General features: G+C 34.9%; 2 protein-coding genes and 3 long non-coding RNA genes across 7 annotated transcripts in view; 2 read left to right on the forward strand and 3 right to left on the reverse strand.

Moving 5' to 3' along the window:
• LOC126914868 (uncharacterized) overlaps positions 1 to 7,337 on the reverse strand; it is a 50,725-nt gene extending 43,388 nt beyond the window's left edge. The window contains exon 1 of one of the 2 annotated variants that reach the window (XR_007709888.1): positions 6,803 to 7,337. This is a non-coding gene — a long non-coding RNA (uncharacterized LOC126914868). Of the gene's footprint in view, positions 1 to 4,584; positions 4,775 to 6,802 lie in introns of those variants that run through there. The other variant, XR_007709889.1, reaches the window with a different exon arrangement.
• The window catches only part of LOC126914807 (A disintegrin and metalloproteinase with thrombospondin motifs 3-like), a 434,443-nt gene that overhangs the window by 220,955 nt on the left and 187,461 nt on the right, over positions 1 to 26,027 (forward strand). The window lies entirely within an intron of this gene.
• Positions 93 to 23,407, forward strand: LOC126914777 (uncharacterized). Of its 2 annotated transcripts, none has more exons than XM_050719189.1 (3): positions 93 to 211; positions 21,476 to 21,642; positions 22,555 to 23,407. In XM_050719189.1, the coding sequence occupies exons 1-3, from the start codon at positions 193 to 195 to the stop codon at positions 22,822 to 22,824; spliced, it is 456 nt and encodes a 151-aa protein (XP_050575146.1). In that variant the 5' UTR covers positions 93 to 192; the 3' UTR covers positions 22,825 to 23,407. The 2 variants fall into 2 exon arrangements, with proteins under 2 accessions (XP_050575146.1, XP_050575145.1); XM_050719188.1 differs by lacking the exon at positions 93 to 211 and adding an exon at positions 19,327 to 19,349.
• On the reverse strand, positions 1,073 to 3,766 carry LOC126914891 (uncharacterized). The gene is made up of 3 exons (XR_007709912.1): positions 3,688 to 3,766; positions 3,299 to 3,609; positions 1,073 to 1,186 (listed from the first exon to the last, which is right to left on the reverse strand). It is a non-coding gene; the product is annotated as an uncharacterized LOC126914891 (long non-coding RNA).
• On the reverse strand, positions 3,808 to 4,563 carry LOC126914896 (uncharacterized). The gene is made up of 3 exons (XR_007709917.1): positions 4,407 to 4,563; positions 3,979 to 4,110; positions 3,808 to 3,896 (listed from the first exon to the last, which is right to left on the reverse strand). It is a non-coding gene; the product is annotated as an uncharacterized LOC126914896 (long non-coding RNA).

The raw sequence follows: 26,027 nt of genomic DNA on the forward strand, positions 1-26,027 counted from the left end.
CAATAGCCAATCACCGTTACGCATTCTCCAACGTTCAAAATCCTTCCGTTGGATCCACGGACGGCCGATGTCAGTTATGTGAGGGGGTAAACATGGACGATCTGAATTTGATTCAATTATCCAAAGCGAGAGAAACGGTGTTTGAGTGGTGGCGCGAAAATTACCGATTTCGTTGCGCATATTGACAAAGTTATGGCGAGGGATCTGTATGGTATGTACTATATAGCTTTTCTCGCGGGCTATGTTTCTTTATATTGTATATCGAAGTACGCACCTAACGTTTCAAGAGAAGCTTTGCATGCCTTGTATAACTTGAACTGTAGTTTAGATTTACAACTTTACTTTAGTCTTTATGTTTTCTTACTTTTCAAGAGGTAATCTGCGATACTTGTAAATAGATACTACATATATATGTACGTTAACTTGTAATGTGTAATATTCCTCTTTGGTTAGGTCTATATTTTCTAACGTGACAAATATGTGTATGGTGGCCATCTTGTACAAGTAAACTGATATTTTTAGCGTAATTTTACAAATTACAAGTCATAAATTATTCCTTTTTCCAAACAAGGAAATATACGAGAAAAAATAGAACAGATTCTTACGATTATTTTTGTGAAGTTTTGTAATATACGAATTAGCATTTTTTTTTATTTTTTTTTTTTTTTTATTGCATTTGAAAAAATCATGTATTTAAGTATTCACGAGAAAGGGGAGACAGAAAAGAAATGCAAAGATGGAAAGTTTCGAATATGTAAAACGTAGTGAAATCCGTAAATGATTTCATAACTGCTCTTGAACATTTCTTACAAACAAACGAGTCATCTCATACTTTCCTACAGGAGAAGTACATATTCATCAGAAAAAATTCCATTGATGTTGTCTATGAATGCTTATGCATCCAGCGAAGTCTGTGATTATTTTCTTTATCTGGAAACATACGTTACAGTTTTGAAGTTATAGTTTTACATTATTTGTTCACAATCGTTATAAAAAGACCGGAAATGTATTCAGGTCAGGCACATGCTTTACTGCTTTATACGTACTATCGATGTTAAAAAACAACTCGTACCGAAAGGATTAATATAATTTTTATTTAAATTTTTTATTTCGTATTCATAGACGAAAACTGTGTTGTGTTGTTTGTCCGCAAATATGTAAAACGATTCCATTATATTATAAAGTTCTGAAAATCGATAGTTTTCGTTATACATTTCGTTAGTTAAAATAGTTAAATGACTTTCCAGAAACAAATCATGCTTCATGGACATTTTGAGCTTAGTTAGCGTAAAAGTTAAACCTTGTTCTGTAATTAGTTGTTACATGAAATTAAATGGATTTCAAGTAGCTGGTATGTAAATGATACTTAAACTAACATGTAATGCTTAAATCGTAAAATAAATATACATGTAAAATCAGTTAAATTTAGGGAATCAATATCGAATCAATATCAATAGGGAATATATTAAGTCAAAGATTATTTGAAAGAATTTCAATTTCACTTCAAACTTGAAAGGATATTTCAGATCAAGTAAATAACAAATTTATACCGGTATAGTGATCTCATGTTTCTTGAATTCAAACAATTTGTGTAATCGGTACGAGAATGTATGCAATATGGGATATTAAAGAGAATCGCATTAGGCATTATTGCACCATGTACGTCATAAATCGTCGATGAAAGCTCTGAAGCGGGCAAAAAAGTTTATAGCTTCGATAAATAAACTGTTCTTTGTAAATGATAGGTTAAAAAGTAGGTAATCAGCATTAATATCAATAGGATATTCCATCGAATAATTTTAAGGATCTTTGTATTATAACATATCCTTTAGATGAAAGATAATTGTTAGTTTTATAACGAAGAATCCACAAGTGTTTCTACAGTAACAAAGTAATTAACGTTTCCTTAAGGGACTAATTCTTGTTACAGATTTCTTTCACCTTCATCTTTGAAACTATTCATAAATTATATTTATATCTTTCAATATATCACATCCTAATCCTTAATAATGCTCACAGTTTTGTAGTATTTAATATCTTTTGATTTATTCGAGATTTCTTCAAATCTAATACAGAATTCAAAATGTTTCACGTATTTATTATAGTCTATAGATTATGCTTACAGACTTGGTTCATGTATGTACGTATGTGTATTATACATTATTGTATTTAAGAATTTATATGATCGTCCCATGAAATACCTCTAGTCTGTAGGAAACAGTCTGTTGCTACTATGGTTTAGATGAAAGAATATTATGACATGTCGTTTAACTGTATGATACCATCTATTAATGTATCAACGATGACTTTAATGACAGTCTAATAGATATTGCGCTACAACTTTGATCGACGTGACTTATTTCTATGATGCACTTCGACAAGCTGATTTCAGCCAAATCAAGTCAAACGAAGTTTCTTATGTTTAATATTCATATAAACTTACTATGCATGTACGTAGTTTGTTTCAATAGCATCTACATAGTTTAAGAAACTAGTTGATGACGTTGTTTCAATAACACAATCATAGTGGTTTTTAGAATAATCATGATTCGAACGCAGACTATTAGGGGATGATATGTTTTAAGAACAAAAATTATAGTTTTCCCTTCTAAAACATGAGATTGAGATTGAAATAATTTTGAAAGAAGAACAAAATAATTTTAATTCTTTAACCATTTAACTCTACCTTAATAACAAAATACAAGAACGTGTTAAGTATACATTATTACTAATTTAATTATTTATATCACTAATAAACAATATTCTTAATTCGCAATTCTTATATCATTGAACTATACTATTAATGAAATGATTTTATATAACTTGCAATTCAATGGAATAAAAACATGAATGAAATATTTAAACATACCTACGTACATAGATTTCCAATAATTTTACGTAACTTTATGAATTAACACGTTACAATATATTTTGCATATATATACGGTATATATCTGTTACATTTATCAAAAATGATTCTTGTTCAATTACATTCGCCACTTATATCGCGGAAGCGTACAATTATTTCAAACAATATGAAAATAATTTATCGTGAAAAATATTTTACGTATTGTTTCTCGTTTTTATCGTAAATTAAGCACGTTCCCATTTCTTGCCATAAGAAATAATGGATAATAGATAACAACAGCGTAACGAAAGTAAAAATTATTGTTCATTCACGTTTTGAACGTAATTTTATCAGCTGTACTTTTTCAGCTACTTTGATTTTACTTAATTTCAAAGAACATATTTAAATAATAGCTGGCTTAACGTATGAAATATAACGTCGAAATATTACCGCGACTGTCTTGAACAGATTTCCGCCTGTAGATGACTTTAAACGTTTCCGTATCTCGTAATTTGCGAGAAACGAATCTCACATACATTTCTACGAGACCTTGCTCTGTCCATCTTGCAGTTCCTTCCTTGATTGACTTTCAAATTTCCCCCTGGATTCTAGGCTGTTTCTGTCATATAGAGTGAAGAGTTCGCTGGCCCTCGAAGCAAAGAGACAAGCACATAGAAAGTCTGCCTTTGGGGTTGGAAGTAAGCATAATTTACGATACGATGATCTAATCCCTTCATCACGCTTGGAATATACATGGTTGCCTGTAAAAGGACGCAGTTTTATATTCAGCAAGTTGCAAAGAAAAGATCTATGTCATTTTGTGATCTTATAGTACTCACTCGAGAGAAAAGTAAATTTTAATCAACGTTATATAATATTGATGAAATCCAATTGCTGGGTCAAGAAGAAGAGAAAAATATCCTTCGCCATTCATAACAAATATTTGACTTTCTGTTTTAATATACTGCGGGCACGAGATAATATTTGCGCGTGTCCATATTTTCCAATGAACCGTTTTCCTATCAGCTTTTATATTTCAAATCAAATCCTTATAATCGTATGAAAGTACCATTAAATAATACCAAGTTTAATACGTGTATCATGTATTTATATTCATATTATTTAAATACCTTTCGTAGTCACTGTATAACTGCCATCTGTGGATAATACATAATTCTCTATTTATTCCTTCTGTAGCCGATATTGCACGACATGCATTATTTATTGATTTGTACGTGTGTCCACAATAGGTAGATTTCTCTCTATGTGTATTCATAAAAAAAATTCGTTGGATTCAAATCAGATGATGGACGAGATTATTTTATTGGACACGTTTATTCTATCTATTCTATCGAGGGTTCGATTTAAACGTTCGATTTAAATGTTAAATAAAAAGTACGGTATATCAAGTAAATAGGATTAATTATTGGATCTACGCTTATCAGATATTTTATACTTCTCTCATTAAACATGTACTACAAATTTACGGAGTTTTAGATTACTTCCTTGTAACATTCTCTCTCTCTCTCTCTATATATATATATATACAAATATGTACATATATGTAAGATAGTAATCCGGGGATAATTCAGGGATCTATTCTGTAGTCTGAAAATCGAGTTTTTATTATGGAGTAAATAATAAAATACAAAAATAAACAACAATTAATATGCGTCTATAACAATAAATAATAATTATATAAACGGGAAATAAAAAGTCTTTAGTACAATGTTTACCTGAAAATCGAGAATCGATTTTCAACGTCCTGAGCTACCGATCTTCCTTCTTCAGTCTTTAAAATTTTAAATAACTATTCTGTAACCTTGTCTGTCTCTAATGTAACTCTCTGTCCGTCCGTTCGCGAAAAATTTGCTTCTTAAAATGGTCGTCCATAAAATAAAAGAAGGTCTGTCCGTGAAACACAGCCTGTCGTGCAACCCGTAAAACAAAAAGAATCCCTATCCTACAGGAACTCTAGGGAGTTTACACCGCCCCTCGAATGGGGAGTGAAACAGATTCCCTTCAGATCCCCGATTACCGTTATCCACTTCATATATGGAGTTTGAAATCCTTCTTAGAATTATGAAAGGTCCTTTCCTCATTTCTTCCAGCTTATTTCTATTCATTTTTTTTCCGTTATGGGTGAAGACCATATCACCGATTTTAAATTCGTGTTCTCTTCTTTTTTTATCGTATTTTTGTTTGTTGATTTCGAAATTTCTTGTTGAGTTTTTGAATGCTTCTTCTCTGTCTCTTTTTAGGTTTATCTTATTCTCCATTATTTCCTTAGGGACGATTTCAATCATTTTTCCATTCAGTAAATGATTTGGGGCAAACCCCGTTACACTGTGTCTGGTGTTATTGTTTTCTTCTACGCTTTCTTCTGTGATTTTTGTCCAGTTTCTCTTATTTTTGTCTGAATTACATCTGATCCTGTTTACTAATGTTTGATTTACCCTTTTGTTCAGTCCATTGGAGGATGGGCAGTCTGTCGAGGTGAAAATTAATTTAATGTTCCTTTTCCTCCTATACTCTTGAATTTCTTTGGATGTCATTACTGGGTATCGGTCTGCAAGGATAATTTTTATGGAATCAGTTTCTCCTGTCGAGTCTATAAGTTTTATGATATCTTCTGTGTGTTGTGTTTTCGATGTGGACATAAAAACAGCCCTTGAAAAATGATCGATGAGTATGTGCATGTATTTCTTTGGTGAGTTGTTATTGGGTGAAATCGACCTGGGAAATTCAGTGCTTCATAAATCACACAAGGTTGTTTCTTGGGCAGTGGCTCTGGCTTTCTGTCCAATCTTGCGTTACTCCCTTGTGTTTTTTTTCCCTTTGTCTGATATTGCCCCAAGAATCCGATTAACTCATTTGTTGATTGTACTGTTTCTTTATCCATTTTATCTTGAATGTGTATGGGTAATCCAATAACAATTAGATTTATCCCTGTCTCTTCAGAAGTCTTCCTCCTTACTTCCAATATTAATCATTCCTTTTTTATGGCATATTCAGTGAATGAACCTGAAATGTATTTAAAGTTATAAGTGTATCGTACTGCAGACCAACCTTTATTGCCAGAAGCTTTTTGAACTGCCACCTTCCAATTTTCCCAGTTGTATTCTTCATCCTTCAGCAGATTTGCTTGGTACCATTCTGATGCTGTTTTTCCCAAATATTTCTTCAAATTCTTGATCCTTTTTTCATCAGTTTGGATTTCGTATTTTTCGTATTCGGTTTCATACTCATATTAGAGTATGGAAGGGATCCGTATGTGAAATATGAATATTTCATACTCCAATCTGTGGCTTTTTGCCTTCCATCAAATTGTTTTATGACAAAGTCTGTGCCTTCTCTCTCATGCATGTTTTGTTTCTGGAAGATCTCTAATAATGTTTCTGTTTGAAGATTGGGCTTTTCGACTTCGGTCTTTATTTTCCTTGTGGGGATGATCTCCGATTCTTCTAAGTAAATATCTCGAAACACGAAGTTTAAACTTGTACCGATGTATGACGCTGCCGTTGCGTCATCCATCGTGAGTGCAATGTTTCTGTAATGGCTTACCTTGGTTAAGCTGTTTGCGGCTTTCTTCACTATCGATAAACTGAATAATCGCGGACGATGATCTCTTGCTTGATATTCTGGAGGAAAGACATCACATACTTCATCTTCTGGTTTTCTTATGGATTCTTATGCATTCTATTTTCTCCCCCTTGCGTTCTCGTTCATGGCGATACGTAGCTTCACTTCTAACGGCATGGCGTAGTGAAAATCGATTTGTAAGATCGTAATTTGGTGATAATTCAGGGATCGATTCTGTAGTCTGAAAATCGAGTTTTTATTATAAAGTAAATAATAAAATACAAAAATAAACGACAATTAATATGCGTTTATAACAATAAATAACAATAATTATATAAACGGGAAATAACAAGTCTTTAGTACAATGTTTACCTGAAAATTGAGAATCGATTTTCAACGTCCTGAGCTACCGATCTTTCTTCTTCAGTCTTTAAAATCTTAAATAACTATTCCGTAACCTTGTTTGTCTCTGATGTAACTCTCTGTCCGTCCGTTCGGGAAAAACGTGCTTCTTAAAATGGTCGTCCGTAAAACAAGGGAAGATCGGTCTGTCCGTGAAACACAGCCTGTCGTGCTACCCGCGAAACAAAAAGAATCCCTATCCTACATGAAATCTAGGGAGCTTGCATATATATATGTATCCTTTTAAAATTCTAACAAATTATACAGATTCATAAAAATATAGTTAAAGACTTTGTAATATAGTGGTTTTTAAATACACATATATAATTTTTAAATAAATGTTAAATTTCTTCCGACTATTCGTATCACATTACGATTATGCTCTTTTAGTTCTATAGCTTACGAAGTTAGTTTAGAAGTCGAGGCTTACCTCACAGGCTTACACAAAAGTATTGGTTGAAGTTTTCCTATCAAAAAAAAAAAAAGTAAAAAAAAGGAAAAAGATGTAATCGCTTTAATCCGCAGGTTGTAGTTAACACGTTTGTGTTTCGATTTAAAAGTTAATTCAATTAATCCATAATATCGAAATGTTGCTAACTGTTATTTTATATTTATTTTATATTATTTCATATTCAATCGTTTGATGAATACCATAGATATCTGATATTTAATCATTTAGATGAATTTCATAGATATGTAATATTTAATCGTTAGATGCGTTCCATCAAAGTTTAATATTCATCTGCCCACGTTCTCTAAGGGAAGATTTGATATAAAATAATTTTCATAACGTTTTAAGACATTTATAAAATGATTACGTAACACTTTATGTTAATTTGGAAATTTAAATAAATTAGAGAATTATCAACACCATTCGTTGTTATAACGATGCTTAATAACTCGGAATACAAACAGCTTTCAAGTAATCGGATAAAATTTATTATGCTGCCAAAATAAAAGTATGATTTATACAAGGTAAAATCTCCTTTGTAAGTAGTGTGATGCTCGCAATGTCAGGCACACGAAGTATACGCGCATATTATATCACGTAATTTCAGCTTTATTCCATCTCTTAATCGCTTGGTTTGAAGAAGCCGTAAGTAACAAGCGAAGCCATAGCGTAAAATAGTTTTATTAAACTTGTAAACAGATATAAGAAATATAGTCGTAGTATCCAACTGCAAGTTCAAATGCGAAAAATAACGTTCGGGAAAATTTGTGACATGGTGAGAAATTTTATACTCATATCCTAAATTGATAACATATATATTATTTGTAGAAAATTATATTTATTTGTATATATGTAAACATAATATCTATTAATGAAAAAGTTAATTAAGAAATATCCTATTATTATTACTATTCGTATCTATTATTTTTCATTTAATAAAAAACTAGTGTACACCAACTCATGTTCATTCTACTGATCTTATTTTTACGGTTCGAAATATATATATCGAATTTCGATTTTCCATCGTGTTTCGCTTATGATTCATAAATATTAATTAGCATGCGATTAATTGGTGTTATAATTCAGAATGTTCGATATTCATTTACATTTATATTACTTTCACGTTATAGTTCAATATTTAACGTTGGTTAAATATTTTATTATTTGAAAGACTTGTGTCTATACTTCATATGCGACAAAAATTGAGAATTATTCACGTTTTTTAATTTAACGATCCTACTTTTATTTCAATTAAATCTCGATTCTTAAACTTTCATTTATTCGCGTCAAAATTAAATCCTAAGCTTCAATCCTACGCTTCCCTATGTAAAAACCTTTTAATCCTTATTTTTCGAATAGTTTGCGAGAATTGATCTTCGCGCAAGAATTAACGCCACTCAAGTACTAATTGATTCCATCTCCAGAGCGCTTAAGTGACATTCGATTGTCGCTTGAGTAGTTCTTATCCTCGCTGTAAAATACGACAGAATTTCGATTCCTCGTTCATTAATTACATTATGAGACTACTTTCTCACGCTTTTCCATTCCACGCCGTGATTCCGCTCGCCTAACTACTCTTTCGTTATAGCGCCGATCAGACTTTCAACAAGCTCACGATTAATCTCGATAATGAAATTTCCATCACTATCGCAATAAAAAAGATTATTCTACGTTAAGCTATATCTTCTTTTTTTAATTGACAGAATGCATCGATACGTTGATCGCCACGTGAATTTTATAGATTTTGGCCAATAGATCGAATAGAAACACAGAGTGTGATTCTACGTGAAAAATAAGAAAGATAGGAAAAACACCTGGTATGATTTATTACAATTAATTTTTTTTCATCCGAGGATCGAAATTGAGGATTTAACCGGTGTACTGAAATTTTTACAAATTTTATTCCACATTTTCCACTCGGTTTTTCACGTAGAATCAGTAATTGCTCGCTTCTGCCGCAATATTTTTCAGCCCATTTACATTATTAAAAGAAACGTTTTACTTTTCCAAGGTATTGTATTACATTCGCGCACTCTTCTCCGACAACGTTACCTAATTCCTTCATATCGTCGGAAATTCCTTGGCCCATTATTCGCGTTTCATTCGTTGGAAACTTGCGTTAATTTGTTCGCCAACTGGAAGTTACATAAGTCCGTCGATTTTTATTTCCACGAACTGTTAGAATAGGATAAAATTTTGTTGCCATAAATTGTATTTAACGCGGAGTTATCAACCACGAGCTATTGTATAAAGCTTATTACTTATTGTATAGAACTTTTACTATATCGTAGATCAATAACGTACTAAGATTATGAAAATTTATGATTTATTTATGACTTATTTATGACTTATTATTTATTATTATAATATTAAGACTTATGTACGCGACTCGAATATTTATGTATTCTCCTTCAATATCCTTAATCCCTTCGATATGACGTATAAAATTTACAAATTGCCATTTTAACACAATTCAAATATAGTTCGCGTGGACTACACGCGAACGATGTGGTTTCGAATTTATTAACTAAGCGTTATACGTTCCTCAATGTGGACATTACTTATGTACATGGAATGTACGATTATAGTTAGAAACGTGGCTGAAAATACAGATTTGTTAATGGTATAAGTTACAGTTGCACAATGATGAGTCATAGCAGAAGAGATTACCATAACTTCGAATATAACTTTTATCGTTACAATTCTATGTTAACGTTGTATTTGCATCTGACAGTTTGTTGAATTGCGTAATATCACGAAGATGGCGAACTAAGTTTAACTTGGTTTAAGAATATAAGTTTAACGATAAGTGAAATCTACCAGTTTCTTCTCTTTTTTCTTCTTTTTTTCTTTTTATTTTGCTTATTTCCTTATTTCGTGAGTTTCGTATAATTCTCATCTATCCAGGAATAATTTAAATGTAGAAAACAATTCAACGAAATGAGAAATATACGTTTGTTTCATGTGCGATTAAAAAATTGCATCCGACGAATTTAATATATCAATTAATAAGTATTATATTTGTTTGGAATGTTATTTCTGCAAAATTGTTTAGAATTGTTCTTTGGATATTTAATAATACGTATCTTGTAAGTTAACGAAGATACTCGCGATTTGTTGTTGTTTTTTTTTTTTTTTTTTATTCATTAATGTAACTATTACATACTGCTGTGTCCGCTAAAATAAGTTCAGATATTATGGAGGTTTCAAATACGTAACGACAAGAAGATATTGTGCCTGGAAAATAGTAGTAAATGTTGAATATGTCGATGTTAAAACGTCTTTAATATATTCGGTATAAATATATCGAATTTAATTTATTTTCAAATTACATTATTATTTAATGCTCGCGATTAACAACCATTTCCAATTACATATTTAATGATGCATCTATTATCAGAACTTATTAAAACATCGCATCTCATCGAAGATCACGTTATTCTGTGATTGTTTCGTACTCGCTACGTTTTATGTACGTACACGTAATGAGAATTAAAATTTATCGAAGGAGGAGCTGCGGTCTGCGAATAATTTTTTAACAAAAGCGAAAAAAAGAATCGTGTTAAATCTAACTAAGTATCTCTGTCTGTTGTTACAAATATTACGTTAAAATTGTGTACGGGACGAATAAATCGTAGAGAAATGGGGAATCGAAGAGGCAATTATGGCATAGAAATTAACAGGAAAAAATAATCTTATCTGTTAATTTTTATAGGATAGTTTGCTTTTTAATTTTTATCTATAGGCATAAGAGTAACCATTAGAAATACTTATAGAAATTTAATGGAATTTTCTGTTAAAATTACATCTACCTTGATTGAAGGAAATTTTAATTAATTTCATTCTTAAAACTCAACGAATCAAAGTAAATGCTTAACATTCGTCATACATTAATTGAATTCGCTAAAATTGATGTACCAAATACATTTCACCATGATGAAAATGTTTTAACGTTTGCATCGATATAATAGCGTTTGTACTGGTGTATTTATCGATGATATGTTTACTTGAAATACGTGAAAACAAAGTATAGCTACAACAGGCTGTGTAAAAACAGAATGTAAATTATTGAACGTACTTTCGTACTGTGACGATAAATCGTGGGGATTGTTAATGAATTATTATGCACTCGGTAATAAAATACGCTTGCAAAATACAACATCTTTTTGCATGGAAGCTTTGATATTAATATTAAATATGCAAACAGGATATACAGCGTGATGAAGGCTATTCATTTAGTTTGCTTATTACTTTATAGAATGTTATAAACGTTAACTTCATATAGTTTAAGAAAATTATCACGGAATACACGTCACGTTGCACATGGAACATTTGCGGTGACATTTCAAAGGCTGATTAACAGAATGTTATTATTGTGCCGTAGAGAAATACGATTAGTGCGCGGAATTTACTCGAAACTATAGTAGAAAAATGGTAATACGGCGTTTATTTAATTAGAATTTCATTTTACGTTTTAATCATTCTTAAGCAACCTTCCTCTTCTATATTTGTAAAAGAGGAAACGAACACCTCGCTTTTTTTCTTCTGGTAACTTCAATCTTGTAATTTTGCTAATAACTTAACGTTATAATAACTAAGATTAATATATTGTATAACAAAAATCCGTAATTCTTTCGAAGATTGACGTTATGTAAGGGTAAAGCTGTAAGTAAACGTTGGTTTATAGATATGAACGTTAACGGTATAGCAAACGTTTATTAAAGTAATAACGCAAATAATAAATGAAACATTTCCTTAAAAATGAAAGCATGCGTTGATCGAATGCAGTTGATTGTTACGTTTGACAGCCTATAAAATTTTTCTGAGAGTCGTGTTAAATAATGAACGTAAAAAATATTACTTTTTGCATGATTTATCATTAAACATGTTTGTTTAATAGAGCGAGTAAAACAGTCCCGGAAGGATTTGAGTTCTCATCGACCCTTTTTTCCCAGAAATTACGCTCTTGGTGCAACAATTTCAACAATTTTCAGCAGTTGCCAAAATTATTTTAATACAACTTTCAGCTGAAAAATTGTAAGAAATTGTTAGAATTTAATATTAGGAAAAAACGTAATATCGATGTTAAAAGAATTTATAAAGCGACACAGAAAGGACTTATTAATTTCTCGAAGGCAATTGAAAAGAAAAGCATGTTTCTGTTTTTGGGAAGCTTTTAAAGTCAGGTGTTCCATATTAAGTGCAATTAACTTGCAAATATTTATATTTGCGCAGTTCCTTCATTTTGAAATATTCGCAAAATTTGCTGCATATTTTGTGTTCGTTCCATCTTCCGAAATGAAAATAAAAATTTTTATTCAATGTCTGAATATATTTCATTATATTCCATCTTTCTCATGATCGAAAGTTTCTTCTTCTTTTTAATAATTATATCGTAGCAAATACACAAAGATATTCATATTCATACACAAAGATATAGATATTCATACACACAAATCATAAGATATTCATACACAAACATATTCAAGATATATATAGATAAGATTTATTTCATCCTCTACGTTTCCTAAACGTTTCATGGACTTTTGCATTTTTAAAATTCCCACAAATGCACGAACATCCGCGATCTAATAATCTAACGATGAGTCCGCTATTTCGGAAGATATTTCTATATTTTGGGTAAATCGTTGCTTTGTAATATTTGACATAAGAGAAGCTCGTTAACGAACGCGTAACGTCAGATATCCACGTTTACCGCGACTCTTTCAGGAGAAGAACTTTGCAGCTAGGAGAGTTTTAAGGAACTTTTAATTTAGAAGAATTTTAAAGAACGACCGTAACATGTATATTCCGACGCAAATGTCGTTCCTGATAGGAGAATCACACAGTCGAGTTCAGCAATCGAATCGATGTTCAACAGATGCGAGGGCAGAAGCAGACGAAGAATAAAGAGAGAATAAACACGCACTCGTTAAATCAGCGCAACGAGTAAAGTAGATCTAGCCATTATTCCGTTCTGAAAAGGAAGACGAATGGAAGAGGAAAGGAAGGTTCAAAAGAGCATCGTTCGCTTTGATTATTGACACACGCTCACGCTAATAACGGTCATTGAAAGGCGAACGGAGAATGAGAATTATTGAAACTTGGAAATATCGAAAGCTTGAAGCTTCGCTAATTAAGAGAAGTCAACTGTCATAAACATCGATGAAGATCCTATCGACGGAAAGTTAGGAAATTTAATCTTTTCCCTTTACGTTTGACTCGAACGCGAACAGTTTGATCTGTTTCTCGTTTGAGGAACGACCTAACGAGTATACAGAGTCTTTCGCGTACATTACTCGTCGGAAGTTTCGAGTCATTGCGCGTTTCATCAAATTTTGCAGAATTTAAAGAATCGAAGACTTCGCTTTGATAAATTTTTAATTAAAGAAACGTATAGTCGAGTGCAAGCGATTATTGCTGATAACTGTAACATTTATTTTAGTAACGAAATTGACAGGAGATTTGGCATAGATAATACAGGAAAAGTATTTTAAGCTTTCCATATACGAGGGAGAAAAAGTTTAATTATTTATATCGTAAAGTGGCGTCAGGGAAAACCGGTGTCTTATTTCATGAATCTGAGTCTTCTATCGAGTAAACGTTCCTCTTTAATAAAATCTATAACGTGTTAGAACGATACAACAATTTTAGTTATTCCGTAGAGTATTACGACAACAGTCTTAGACCATTTGCATGATGATCAGGATCTCATGGTCAAGCAGAGAAGTAAGTGTCACAGTGTAAAAGAAAAATAGTATCGGTGCATGACGTAGGGATGATGTACGGTGGTAAAGCGAAAGCTGAAGGACATTCGAATAAAAAGAAATAATAAAAAGAAAATAGTTATCGGTTATACAATGTGAACAAAATTACGTACGTGTTTAGAGCAACGACGTTGCCTACTACAGTTGTACGGTAACGAGCCTTTAGAATTTAAAGCCTGGATATTACTCTCGCGATGCTCGTCGATTATACGATGGACATTTTTCTAATAGTTTACAGTAAAAATATTCCTACGTCCAATAGATTGAATTTCAAGTTGAAAAATAATATTAGAAAAGACTGAAAACTTCACGATTCCTAGGATTACGTGTAACATTGCGTCTGCGGAGCCAGAAAATTGATCCACCGATTGGTCTCAAAGGAAAGTTATTTATAAGTCAAAGAGTATCGTATTGCATCGTTCTTTCTTTATTCGAAGCACTCGGGAACGTTCGCTGTAAACATTTCCATTGTATCGCGATCAACGAAGAATGATTCGTTTCGTAACTATAATCGCATTTTCATCCATAATGGACAAGACGAAACAAAGCGAAAGGAAAGTTGTACGTTCTCAATTACTCCTATACGGAACAAAGATCAGAAGTTATAAGTTATAGTCATAAGGGGCGACTTAATTGAAAATTACTTGACATCACGCGTTGCTCGAGAGCGAAGTTACGCGGATGTTTATATCGTCTGGGAGTCCCAGAGCAGCAGTTAAGGGTTAATATCGAGAGCGCAGCGATGGTAAACGTTATAATAATACAAAGTTCCGATATTCTCTAACTCTAACCATTCTACAAATTTCATCTTTAAACGGTATCGTGATCTGGTCCTGGTTTAACCAATTGGCTGTTTTCCACGAGTATACTCGTCACGAAGAGATGGCAGTATTTTACGTTACGACGAGCCCCGTCAGTACTAAATTGAAAAATAAAACAGTCGTTTCGTAACAACTTAATTCTATATTATAACAGCCACCCGTACTCCGTGTTCGACGAGTATACTCGCCATCGCTTACTGTTCGCGACACACTTTTAGGTACACGCTTTTCAAAGAGGTCGCAACCGCTAACTACTAAACTTTTTTATTCTGACATTGAAATTTAACAAGAATAAATCAATATTAGCGGCAATTTCAGTTCTATCCTTGGCACGTAAATACAATATAATTTACCTTTAACGAAAATGAATGCAATTATTCGTAATTATTCGCGATACTATTTACTTATATATTTTCCTATGTTGTCTTACGACAAGAGGATCAGCAGCAGGGTTAATTTATCAGTGTAAAAATATGCGCAAACTTCCACGATCCAGTTATAACACGCGATATAATTCGCTATTTGCTTAGCTCGCTTCGCCAACTGCCAGCCTCGCTATCTTTGTCCATGAGGATCTATTAAGAGTATCATTTTAATTACACGTTGGTCGATCGAACGGCCAACGAGAAACGCGGCCGACAATTTTGATTAAATAGCCGCTAGCGTTACCGAGAACACGGCTCGTGTAAAACAATTTCGTCAGACAATTTTGGTTATCGGATTTGTTCGGCGAGACGTGCAAACAAACCGGCTTTCACCTCGTCAAAGGCTACGTTTCACGCGAAACTCGCGCCAGTTACAGCGTTAACTTCCTTTGTAGTATTCATGGTGAAATCGCCAATTCATTTCCACCGTCTAACGAGAAAGACGAAACGGACGTATTCTCGGTGAACGCTTCCCTTTCGCGTCTCTCCCGTTCTTCGCATCGCTCTGCTTCAACGCAGTACAACCAGCCAGCTCTCTCGTTCGACAGCTGACAAATTGCCTGCGTAACTTGTTTGCCGCGACCGCGAGAACTATGTTTTAAGTCGAATGATCGTCAGATGTTACGAACAATTGGAAATTATCTTCATTTCCCATATCGCTGGCCGATGCTCACGATCTGTTCAGTTTGGAAAACATGGAACAGCTCGCTGGACGATTAGTTTGAATTTTACGGAATCGCGTTTGAGGTGGAATATGCCGAGATCGTTGATGTTCGACTGCTCCCACGAATACTCTGGTGTCTGTACGTTTTATCAGTCGAACCTAACATTTCTCAGTGACGGATAAGTTTCTTTTTAAAAAATCTACACATTCTTTTCTCTGTTCGATAGAATAGAATTCCGATAAATAAGAATTTGGTATGAAACTAACAACGTTCCAGTCGTACAGAAAGAAAATAGAATTTAATTAAAAAGGTGGGAGGTGGTGTAAGAATCGGCGATAGAATTCATCAAGAGTACGTGACGTTGGAAAAGCTACAGTCACAGATGTTAGAAAATGGAAACGTGATATTGAGAATTATGTAAAGCACGTGGATTGCTCGAATGATGGGGTAACTGTGGGGAAACCTTAAATACACTGATGTAATGGGATGGTTTCGTTGTGATAAAGACGATAATAACGACGATTTTATACAAATGGAAACAGCCAGCTAAAACGATAATGGAGAGGCACTTTCCCATGCCGAAGCACCCATGCCATTCGAAAAAGGGGCTTCGATCGTATAAAATTCACCGCGCAAAAGCTCCCAGGTACAGAGAAAATGTAATTTTACGCAGTTATTAAATTTACGCAGTTATTTCTACCGAAAGAATCGTGTGACGTGGTGCTTAAAAAGATATGGAATGTATAAATATTCAAAAAATCAATTTTATAAAATTAAATCTATCGATCCATTAATAGGATTAAAAGAAAGGAATACATCCGAAATGTACACAAAATTGAAGGAAAGGAAGATTTGTATAAAAATTGTAATAATACGATGCAGCAATTTTACGATACCATTTAATTAAAGTGGGTGTATATTTTTTTGAGAGCATCCTCTGTACATCAGAAATATATTACGAAATAGAAATATGTTATTACTGGTTTTCCGATGAGAATCCGAAGTGTATCAAACATTTAATCGGCGTAGATATTTATCGACGCAACAGTTGCAATTTCACAGATACAAATATCTTGCGAGTTCTCTCATCGTCGTAATTTGTATCTCCTTTATATACATCGTCTGTCTGAATATTCTTTCTAATATTCTAATTAGACTGTAGATTTTGATGCAAATTCATATTTTTGAGGATATGATTGAAAAGAAAAAAAAAAAAGAGAAGTAAAGAGTATTTTGTATATTTTATATTTTCTTTCGTATCACGTGCATTTTGTACAATTTTATTGAAATTGGATTACAAGAGCCAAGCAAATCGAACATCAAACGGACTACGCGTCGTGTGTTACTTTATAGGAAAATCACGACAATGTCTGTAACATTCGTAGTATTTTACGATCCTATCTACGATAGCAATTAAAAGTTCATCAAACAGATGATTACATCACGTACGAGCCATTTGAAAGTCAAATTGTTCCATTTTCCGAAAATTTATTCTTTCTAACTCTTTAAGAGTATTACTTATTAACATACTAAATAATACTTGACTGTTCGAATAGTTTGATGATTTTTGGAAAGTACGTGTCCCTGATAAATATAACTTCTATGCACACTTCTAAATCCGTTTGAAATTTCACCGATACGATCAAGTTAGGCGTGTCTCGCTACAGTGCTGCAATGATCATTTCGAAATGCTTCGTATATCATATACGCAAAAAGTTTCCAGCAACGTTGAAACAGCTTCGCGAGCCACGTGTAATTTATTTATAAAAGATTTTTGCAACTGTCGAGACATCTGGGTATCTGTTAATAATCGTTGAGATATCATTGCAATCAAGTAATTGCACTGTATCATACGCGATAACGAAGTTACTCGATTATTCGAATGGTATGTACTGGGATTAGTTTCGATGGATGTTTGAATGATGACGGAATATTTGGCCAGCATAAGGACTGATCCCTTCCATATCGATCGCGTTTATCGATATTTGATAAAGAGGTCGTTTGCAAATTACATTTACCGTCTACTGTTGCTCACGAAATTATTCCAACTCTGATACGTGCTTCTTTATAAATATATCGCGTGTGTACGTGTATGTTACATATTATATTACATATCGCATATTACATATTATATTGTATTTTAAGTAACAAGATATTTAGTGCGAGTGTATATTTCGCAGAGATTCCAAAAGTGATTAAACAGTCAATTATCCATCACATCGATGCATCTCAATGTTCAATGGGACAGTATTTCGCGTCTATAACATGTTGAAGATAGCTCTTTATGGTGTATCTCGTGGAGGAAATTAATTTCACGAAATTAATTAAACAGTCAATTATCTGTTGTACCGATACGTCTTGATATTCAATGGAATAATTTTTGATATTTATTGTACGCTCAAAATACCTATCTATACTATGTACTATTTTTCCCCCCAAATATTCGCCACAACTATTTTCTGCCTTTTACATTTGCACTTTCAGGATGATTTCAAATTCTACCAATGTGATCTGGATAGTCGTGTTTCGTTACAAAACGAACAAAATCCCGAAGTCTCGTGTAACGGGCTATAGGAGGCGTTGGTGCGTTCTTTAAAACAGAATAACTTTTCAAAAATTGAGTCAAACAATTTGTTTCTTTCCTTTTTTCTTTTTTTTTTTTTTTTTTTTTACGAGTTAGAAGAATTGGAAAGATTAACAATAGGTGACGTGTAAAGAAATGTTGAAAGAAGTACAATTAGTCGGAATAGCGAAGAAGAAAGTAAAGGTAGCTTTTTACAACTTTTCTAGCTGGACCTGTAACGAAGATTTAAATAACACATTTCGAAGATTTCCTCTAACTCGTCGAGCAAAATTCAAATGGTTCGGTCCACAGTTGCAGACGAGTTATTTCGTTCGAATGAACGTACGAAACGAAAGATATTTTTACGGCGAGTGTCGGACTATTTTAGCTTTCGAGGCATTGTAAGTTGAATTTTAGTTGCGGTGTCGACAAATCATTGATTCAGTGACAGTGAATTTTCTTTTTTCTGGGTGTGATGCGAATGCGCAGAAACTTTGACGTCAAACGTTCCCGCTGAACGAACAGGACCTTCCGGCTGCCATGGATATTGATTTTCCTTGGGCTTCAAGGTTTCTGGAGCAGCTGTACCCATCCAGCGCAGACTCCGGCTATTCTCAATATGGCTGCCTATTGTACCCAAATCCGCTCGTTTTGCGTCGCAACGCGCTCGCCGCCATACACCAGCATGCGATCAATGCGCCAATGACATCAGCCGAATTTATTTTCGAATGTGACGCGCTAGACGTTATCAACATGGCCGATACATGTACCCTGTCACGTACTTCCTGATCGTCGTGTCTATCTCCATGGTCGTAAGCATCAATGGTAAGCCTCGCATTTCACTCGCTTTGTCGGGCTGCTTAAACCTTCGCCTCTTTAATTCGACGCGTTTCTCACACGTTTCGCCACGAATCAAATTACATTTTTCTGAAATTAAAAATTCGCCGATACGCGTTGTCCATCTTCGGTATTTGCGAGAGAAGAAAACGATTCTTGCGCCTTATTCGTCACGCCGATTTTCACGTCGATACGATCGGAATACCAAAGTTGATCGACTCGACAATGTATTGACCAGTTAGCCGTTGCGACTAATGCGACTAAAATGCGTTAGAAAGGACAGAACAACTACTTTGTTCACGCTGTATTATAGTTTTTTCATAATAATTATTTATATCTCTTCATTTGTTCGTTTTACCTGGTCCTGGCTTCCAAATGGTCGAAACGTCTTCAAATTTACGAATATATTTTAGTTTTCGCTGAAATTGCAGTTTAAACAGCAAAAACTGCTTTTTACGCGTGACGAGTATACTCGTCAAGAGTAGGTAACTGGTTAAGACGGAAGATAATTTGCCAGGATAGACAATGGCGGTATTTCGTCTTTGAGAATTTTTAATTTGAGGAATTTTTCTTTCAACAAAGAGCGTTTCTGTAATGGAAAATGGAAGTTTCTGTTTCTTCCCATTTTTCTCTTTCTTTCTCGAGGTTCCTTTCAGTTACATGGCCCTATTTGTTTTACGAGCAAGTTGCGTTTTAGGAGCGTGTTTCGTTGAGGGAGTTTTCACTAGATGTCTGAAGGAACGATGTTTCGTCTATTTATAGCGAAGATCTTCCTCTACATATAAACTGCATATAGAGGAAAGTGCACCTGTTGAAGCCTTCACTCGTAGGTGTTAGCCATTTGTGTTACGAATCGTGTAAACAACGATCATCGTACACGGTGCATTTAATTGACTTTTCTTCCGTGATAAGCTTCGCGATGAATTCTCATTTCGAGGCTACCTTTTTCATTTACCGTCTTGCCTATGCTTCCTATGTATAAAATAAATAATTCATACTGAATACATCTATTTCTATTTTCTCTTTTTCTTTAGATAAGAAGAATATTACAATCAACTTTCACAGAGAATTTTTAACATTAGACCGTCCCAAAAGTGTCTTTTATCTTATAAGGAAATAATAGACGCACAACATTTTTTGTTTTAAATTATTTTATTGAATTACGTTTAATCCATCTTATTCTATTGGAACCAGATGTGAAATAAAACAGTATAATTTTTAACTTCATGAAATATACATAGAATATTTCGTGGATATCGAATCTGCAGTCTTGCGTAGATCCAATTGTCGTGTAGATGCAAACGTAGTCGTATACCGTCTGTTTAGTCTTCGGAGATGATCGAATCTGTTAAGAAGCTGAAACTCTAGAGGATTGGTACGATTGATCAAACTTGCGTGGAAGCGTTTTTCCGAACTTGGAAATATCTTTCATAACTGTAGGTATTTTTAAGTACCCGTGTATGATTTCGTTGATTACCTGCCAATGGATAAGGAATACGTTTGCTGCTCTCGGAATACGTTTAATTGAAATAAATCGAAATAAATTTTTCGTAATTTCCGGATACGTTTACGATATTTTGCTTGCCAAGTCTTACCGTCGGACGTATCGCAAGAACAGCAGGAAAATTTGGCGAAATATCGTTAGAGACGCTATTCGACGGAAAAGCTAAACATCCGAAGAATTCCGTTCTAAATAAGAAACCTAAACCGATGTTTCACCTTATTAGACGATTTCCTCGATGATATCCCTTTCCGCAATCTTCCTAGCAATCTTGTCAACGAACGCGACGAAATTTCATCTTACGCATATCGCCGATGTGTCTGTAAATGTCAAGACTAATATCTATTTATTTGTACAAAAATGTACAAAAATCTGACGTTAATGAAAGCACGACACATTTGTTTGAAAAATGAAAGAAAGGAAGAAGTAGAAGGAAGTAATTTCTAAGAAATAAAAGAGAGAAAGATGCGAAGCATTAAAAAGTAGACAACGATTTGCCCAACGTCTTACGTCCGATTCCTACGTCGATTTTAATAATCTTTAGAAATCTAGGATAAATCACGATTTCTATTAATTAATACGTATTTGTCGGTTGATTGTGTCCGATGATCAGGCCAACTGTTAACTACGGAACATCGAACTCACGCAGCGTCGGAACGAGCAAACGATTTATGGTGTCATCAGTGTGATACAATGGAAGATGGAGAGAGATGCGCCAATCTGACCGGAAACTTCACCACTTTCGGGCACAAGTGCACTGGTGATAAAAGGACCTGTATGGTAATGACAAATGATAACAGCGATTCAAACGCTTGTTGATTATACACAGGTCACGCACGTGTTTCAGCAGATGTTTGATATTTTGCTTTGATCGCGTGCTTTTAAAGCAAACAGAATATAGCAAACAGCTAGCTAAAAGCGATATTAGTTATCGTCAACAAGAGAGCGAGAGAAAGCTGTTCAAGATAGAGCCACAGTTTCATTTCGTTCATAACGCGATTTTAGTGTTTGGAAATGTTCAATATAGTCGATCAATTCAGTTTCATAATAATTACGTACTTTATTGAAATTGAATCCGCTTTATAGGAACATATGTACATGGTGTACACATTTGAGGGAATATGCAAATGCAATTTTTTATTTGTTCTTCTTATTTATTGGTAATCAACAATGATATTGGATATGATATAATTGTACAGTTTGCACATACACGGCAAAAATTTTACGAAATCCGTAATCGATATTAACCGACCGAATTAACCATGAACGAGCCGTATTCTCTGGAAATGATGCGAGATATTCTGGAAAATTGATATTCCCTTGACTAAAAATATGTTACGTTCACACTCACTCGTGTTCGTTACAAGTTCCAATGTGAAATGTCATACAGAGTGAAACAAGGAATTGTTGCAAATATTAATTTAATTTTAGTATCAAGAATCATTCTACGTACATGTAGAATTCTTTCTCATCTTTTCTTTTCAGTCTTCTTTTTTCTCTTTTCGCTCGATACTATCAAGTTCGTGGTTTAATGCCGCCCAAAATGAGCTCGTACTCGGACAAAATTAAAAGAAATACTATATTTTAGCGTACGAGTGTCTCTTGCGATCCGCTAGGACATGTCATATAACGAACATCGTGAAAGTTTAAAATCTGCAAATATTCCTTTCACGTTTGCTTCTTTCTCTTCAGGTAAAGCGATTTTCTTACACTACCAGCACCGAAGATTCAACGTCTAGTCCACAAACTTGGTCGGTGGAGAGAAAGTGTACTAACAAATGCGACTCCGGATGTATAGTGGTCGGTGAACGAACAAAACTCTCCGCTTGCACCACTTGCTGCGAGAAATCGTTTTGCAATATCGGTACCGGTGCTGCGAACGATCTGACGATAAGAGGGATCGATCTGTTTCTAGCTTTAGTATTACAAATTACATTAACAATTATCATGTATCCGTCCTGACATTGCAGACGAAGTAACACACGATCGTGAATCATTTTAGTCGCCGATGAGAATAATTGGTTCTATTAACGCGTTTATACGTACATTGTAACATACACTGTAATATTACACAACAACACGATACATAAGATTTATCGCATTACCAATGAAAATGCTGTTTTCATTTTATAAATGTGTACATGGAGTTTCATTCCTTATGTGTTTCATAATAATATTACGATGAATATTGATTAATAAGTCAATAAAATTACGACGATATCGATAATACGAAGCTCAGAAATAAGAAAATAATAATGATGTTCTCGTTCTAATGATGTCGATAAATCAAAGAACAATTGATAATGTAAAAAGGGGATGTTCTTAAGAATACGATGCTCATAATTATAATAATTACAAATACAATCAAATCTACGAGAATGAGATTTAAAACACTGTTAAGTTATTACTCGATCGTTCAACGAACCAATGTAATTTAAATTGTAAATTTTAGAAAAATTGTTATAGCAATACACTACCAATAAATTGTATAAAGTAACAAACTTTTCTAAAAAAAAAAAAACTCATTAAAACTCTCGATATAATAATAAATACTTTTTATCGATTTCCATTTTTCCATTATCCTCTACTTAATTCCCAAGGATGTCAATGAGAAACATATTAGGTTGTTCCAAAAGTCTCTGTCTGTTTTATAAGAAAATAATAGATGCACAACATTTTTTCTTTTATATTATTTTATTGAATTTTGTATGATCCGTTTTCTACTAATAGAACAAAATGAATCATAATGTAAAACAAAAAATGATGTGCATCTGTCACTTCCTTATAAAACGAAAGAAACTTTTGAGAAAACCCAATAGAATGGGAATTTTCTCGTGGACACATAACATTAGAAAATTGTACACAACATTGTCGCCAAGGCCGCCACATCTCTATCTCCATCATCGGTCCATCGGATTTGAAGTATGCCGGTCGTGACAAGAGCAACGTTCAAGATGAAATCCTCGGCCCTTGTTAAATCGTCTCGGTCGGGGTCGAACAATGCGTTCGCCAGCATCCTCGTTTCTCGGTGATTGCACATAAAGCTGCCATTATTAGAACTTCAGTGGGCGGTAAGCGCTGGTGCTTTTTCCAGTCTCGCGTTCGCGCTTACTCTTACGCACAATTCGCCGCTGCACTCGCGTGCGTTTCCAGCCGCGTTCATCCCTCCATGTGGCTGCCAGTCGTAGCACGAAGCTCGTTCGTCGCGTTTACTCCACTTTTTTCATCGAAAAATTTTATCCGGAATATCACGTTCGACTCGACGACCGATTAATTATCGTATTTTACTTTTACCGATGGTGCATCATTTTCATGGAAAACGTTTAAATTTCCACGTGGTGCCACGTGGTGGAAAAAATGGCCACCGGTTGCTGTACGACGCTCCTTCGTCGCGTTTATTCCACCTCTTCGGCGAAACGTTCCATCCGGAACGTCGCGATCGACGCGAGATCGAAATTAATTATATTCTACTTTCTCCGATGGTGGATCGTTCTTGCGCGAAAGAAAATTAAATTCCTACGGCACGTGGTGAATAAATTGGCCACCAGTTGCTGCACGACGCTCCTTCGTCGCGTCTACTCCACTTTTTCGTCGAAACCTTCTGTCCGGGGGTATCGCGATCGACCCGAGATCCGATCGATCGTCTTATCCTTCCGTCCTTTTCGCGAAAGTCGTTCGAATTTCTGTGACGCGCGCGTGGAAAATACTGGCGCGAATCTTCGAGTTGGTGAGAATCTTTGGCTCGAATTTGATGATTCGCTCGCGTGGGAATCGCACGGCGAGGCGTGCGATTGTCGCGATCGCTCTTATCGCTCGCTCCACTTACGTTCCGCTTCGTTCTACCGACTACTAGTTTGCTGCATTCCCGGTTACTTTACTGGTGGTGAATCGTTAATCGACGCGAGTTACCGCCCACGAGTTGGTTACGATACGCAAGTACAGTGGAAAAAGGAGTTTAGCGAAACAGTTTCGTAAAGCTAAACGATTGGACGAATCGAAAGGAATTGGAAGTCGTTCTAAGAATTCTGTTCGAAGACAGCTTTGAGAAGGCGAACGGCGATTGAAAAAAGAAGAAATTGAAAGACGTCGAAGGAAATCGACGAACGTTCGAATTCAACGAGGCAGTTTCGTACGCCTAGAGACGATGATCGAAGGAAATTGAGAAAGATTCGTCTGTATTTTAAGATTCTGTATCAATTTGGTATAAATAGGTCGAGCAAATATTCACGGTTAATCTTTTCGATAAAGCACTACCTACAAAACCACTGCATTCTATGATTTCATTTCATCTCTGGTGTACCGTAGAATCGTTCCTTTCTCCATTATACGATCGATTAAACAACACCCTGTGTATTAAAACCAACGATTCACCTTCGTATTACTTCCGCGCGAGCTACGTGATAAAGCGCGAGACATTGAAAATGTTAGAACGCGAGAGTATCGTCGCATCCGCGTCTATATGACACGGCGTTTCGAAAGCGTTACGAACCGGCGAAATGAAATGAGAATATCGGGTCTGCGAATTAGCTGCTTTCATCGCGATAACTACGTCTGCGAGTGAACGAGCATGCCTGGCGAGTTTTGGGTAGCCAGAAAATCCTATTGAAATTTCGATCAAAGCGCGCGAGACATGACGCGATCGAAACTTCCCAGTTTTCTCCTCGCCACGTGGCTGCTCGGCACGATCGCTACTAAGTCGCGAATGAGCGACTTTCTGCAAAGCTTGCAGGAGTACGAGATCGTTTACCCTCGAGTGATCCCGAATGAGAGCGCGCGGAACAGAAGATCGACCCACGAAGACCGAGAAACTTGGCGCGAGTATCTCCACTAAGAGCCGGTGTTCCTCGAGATCAGCAACTGGACCTTAAGGACCATGGCCAACGATCGATTGATACTGTCGTCGAATTTCACCGTGAATTGGGTGCGTCAGGGTAAAACCAAGTCCGAGCGACGTAACGCCAAGGCGAACTGCGATCTTCGACAAGGCAGCTTGGAAGGAGACGCGAGTTCCTTCGTCGTCGTGACGATATGCGAAGAAGAAGTGTACGCCTTGATGTTGATCGGGCAGAGATCGTTCTTCGTTCAGCCGCTGACGAATGGCCAGCATGTGATGTTTCAGCCGAAAAACGAAAAGTGGTGGTCGATCAGGAATAATTCGAGCTTCG

Source organism: Bombus affinis, chromosome 3 (assembly GCF_024516045.1).
Source record: "Bombus affinis isolate iyBomAffi1 chromosome 3, iyBomAffi1.2, whole genome shotgun sequence".
In the NCBI taxonomy this organism is placed as follows: domain Eukaryota; kingdom Metazoa; phylum Arthropoda; class Insecta; order Hymenoptera; family Apidae; genus Bombus; species Bombus affinis.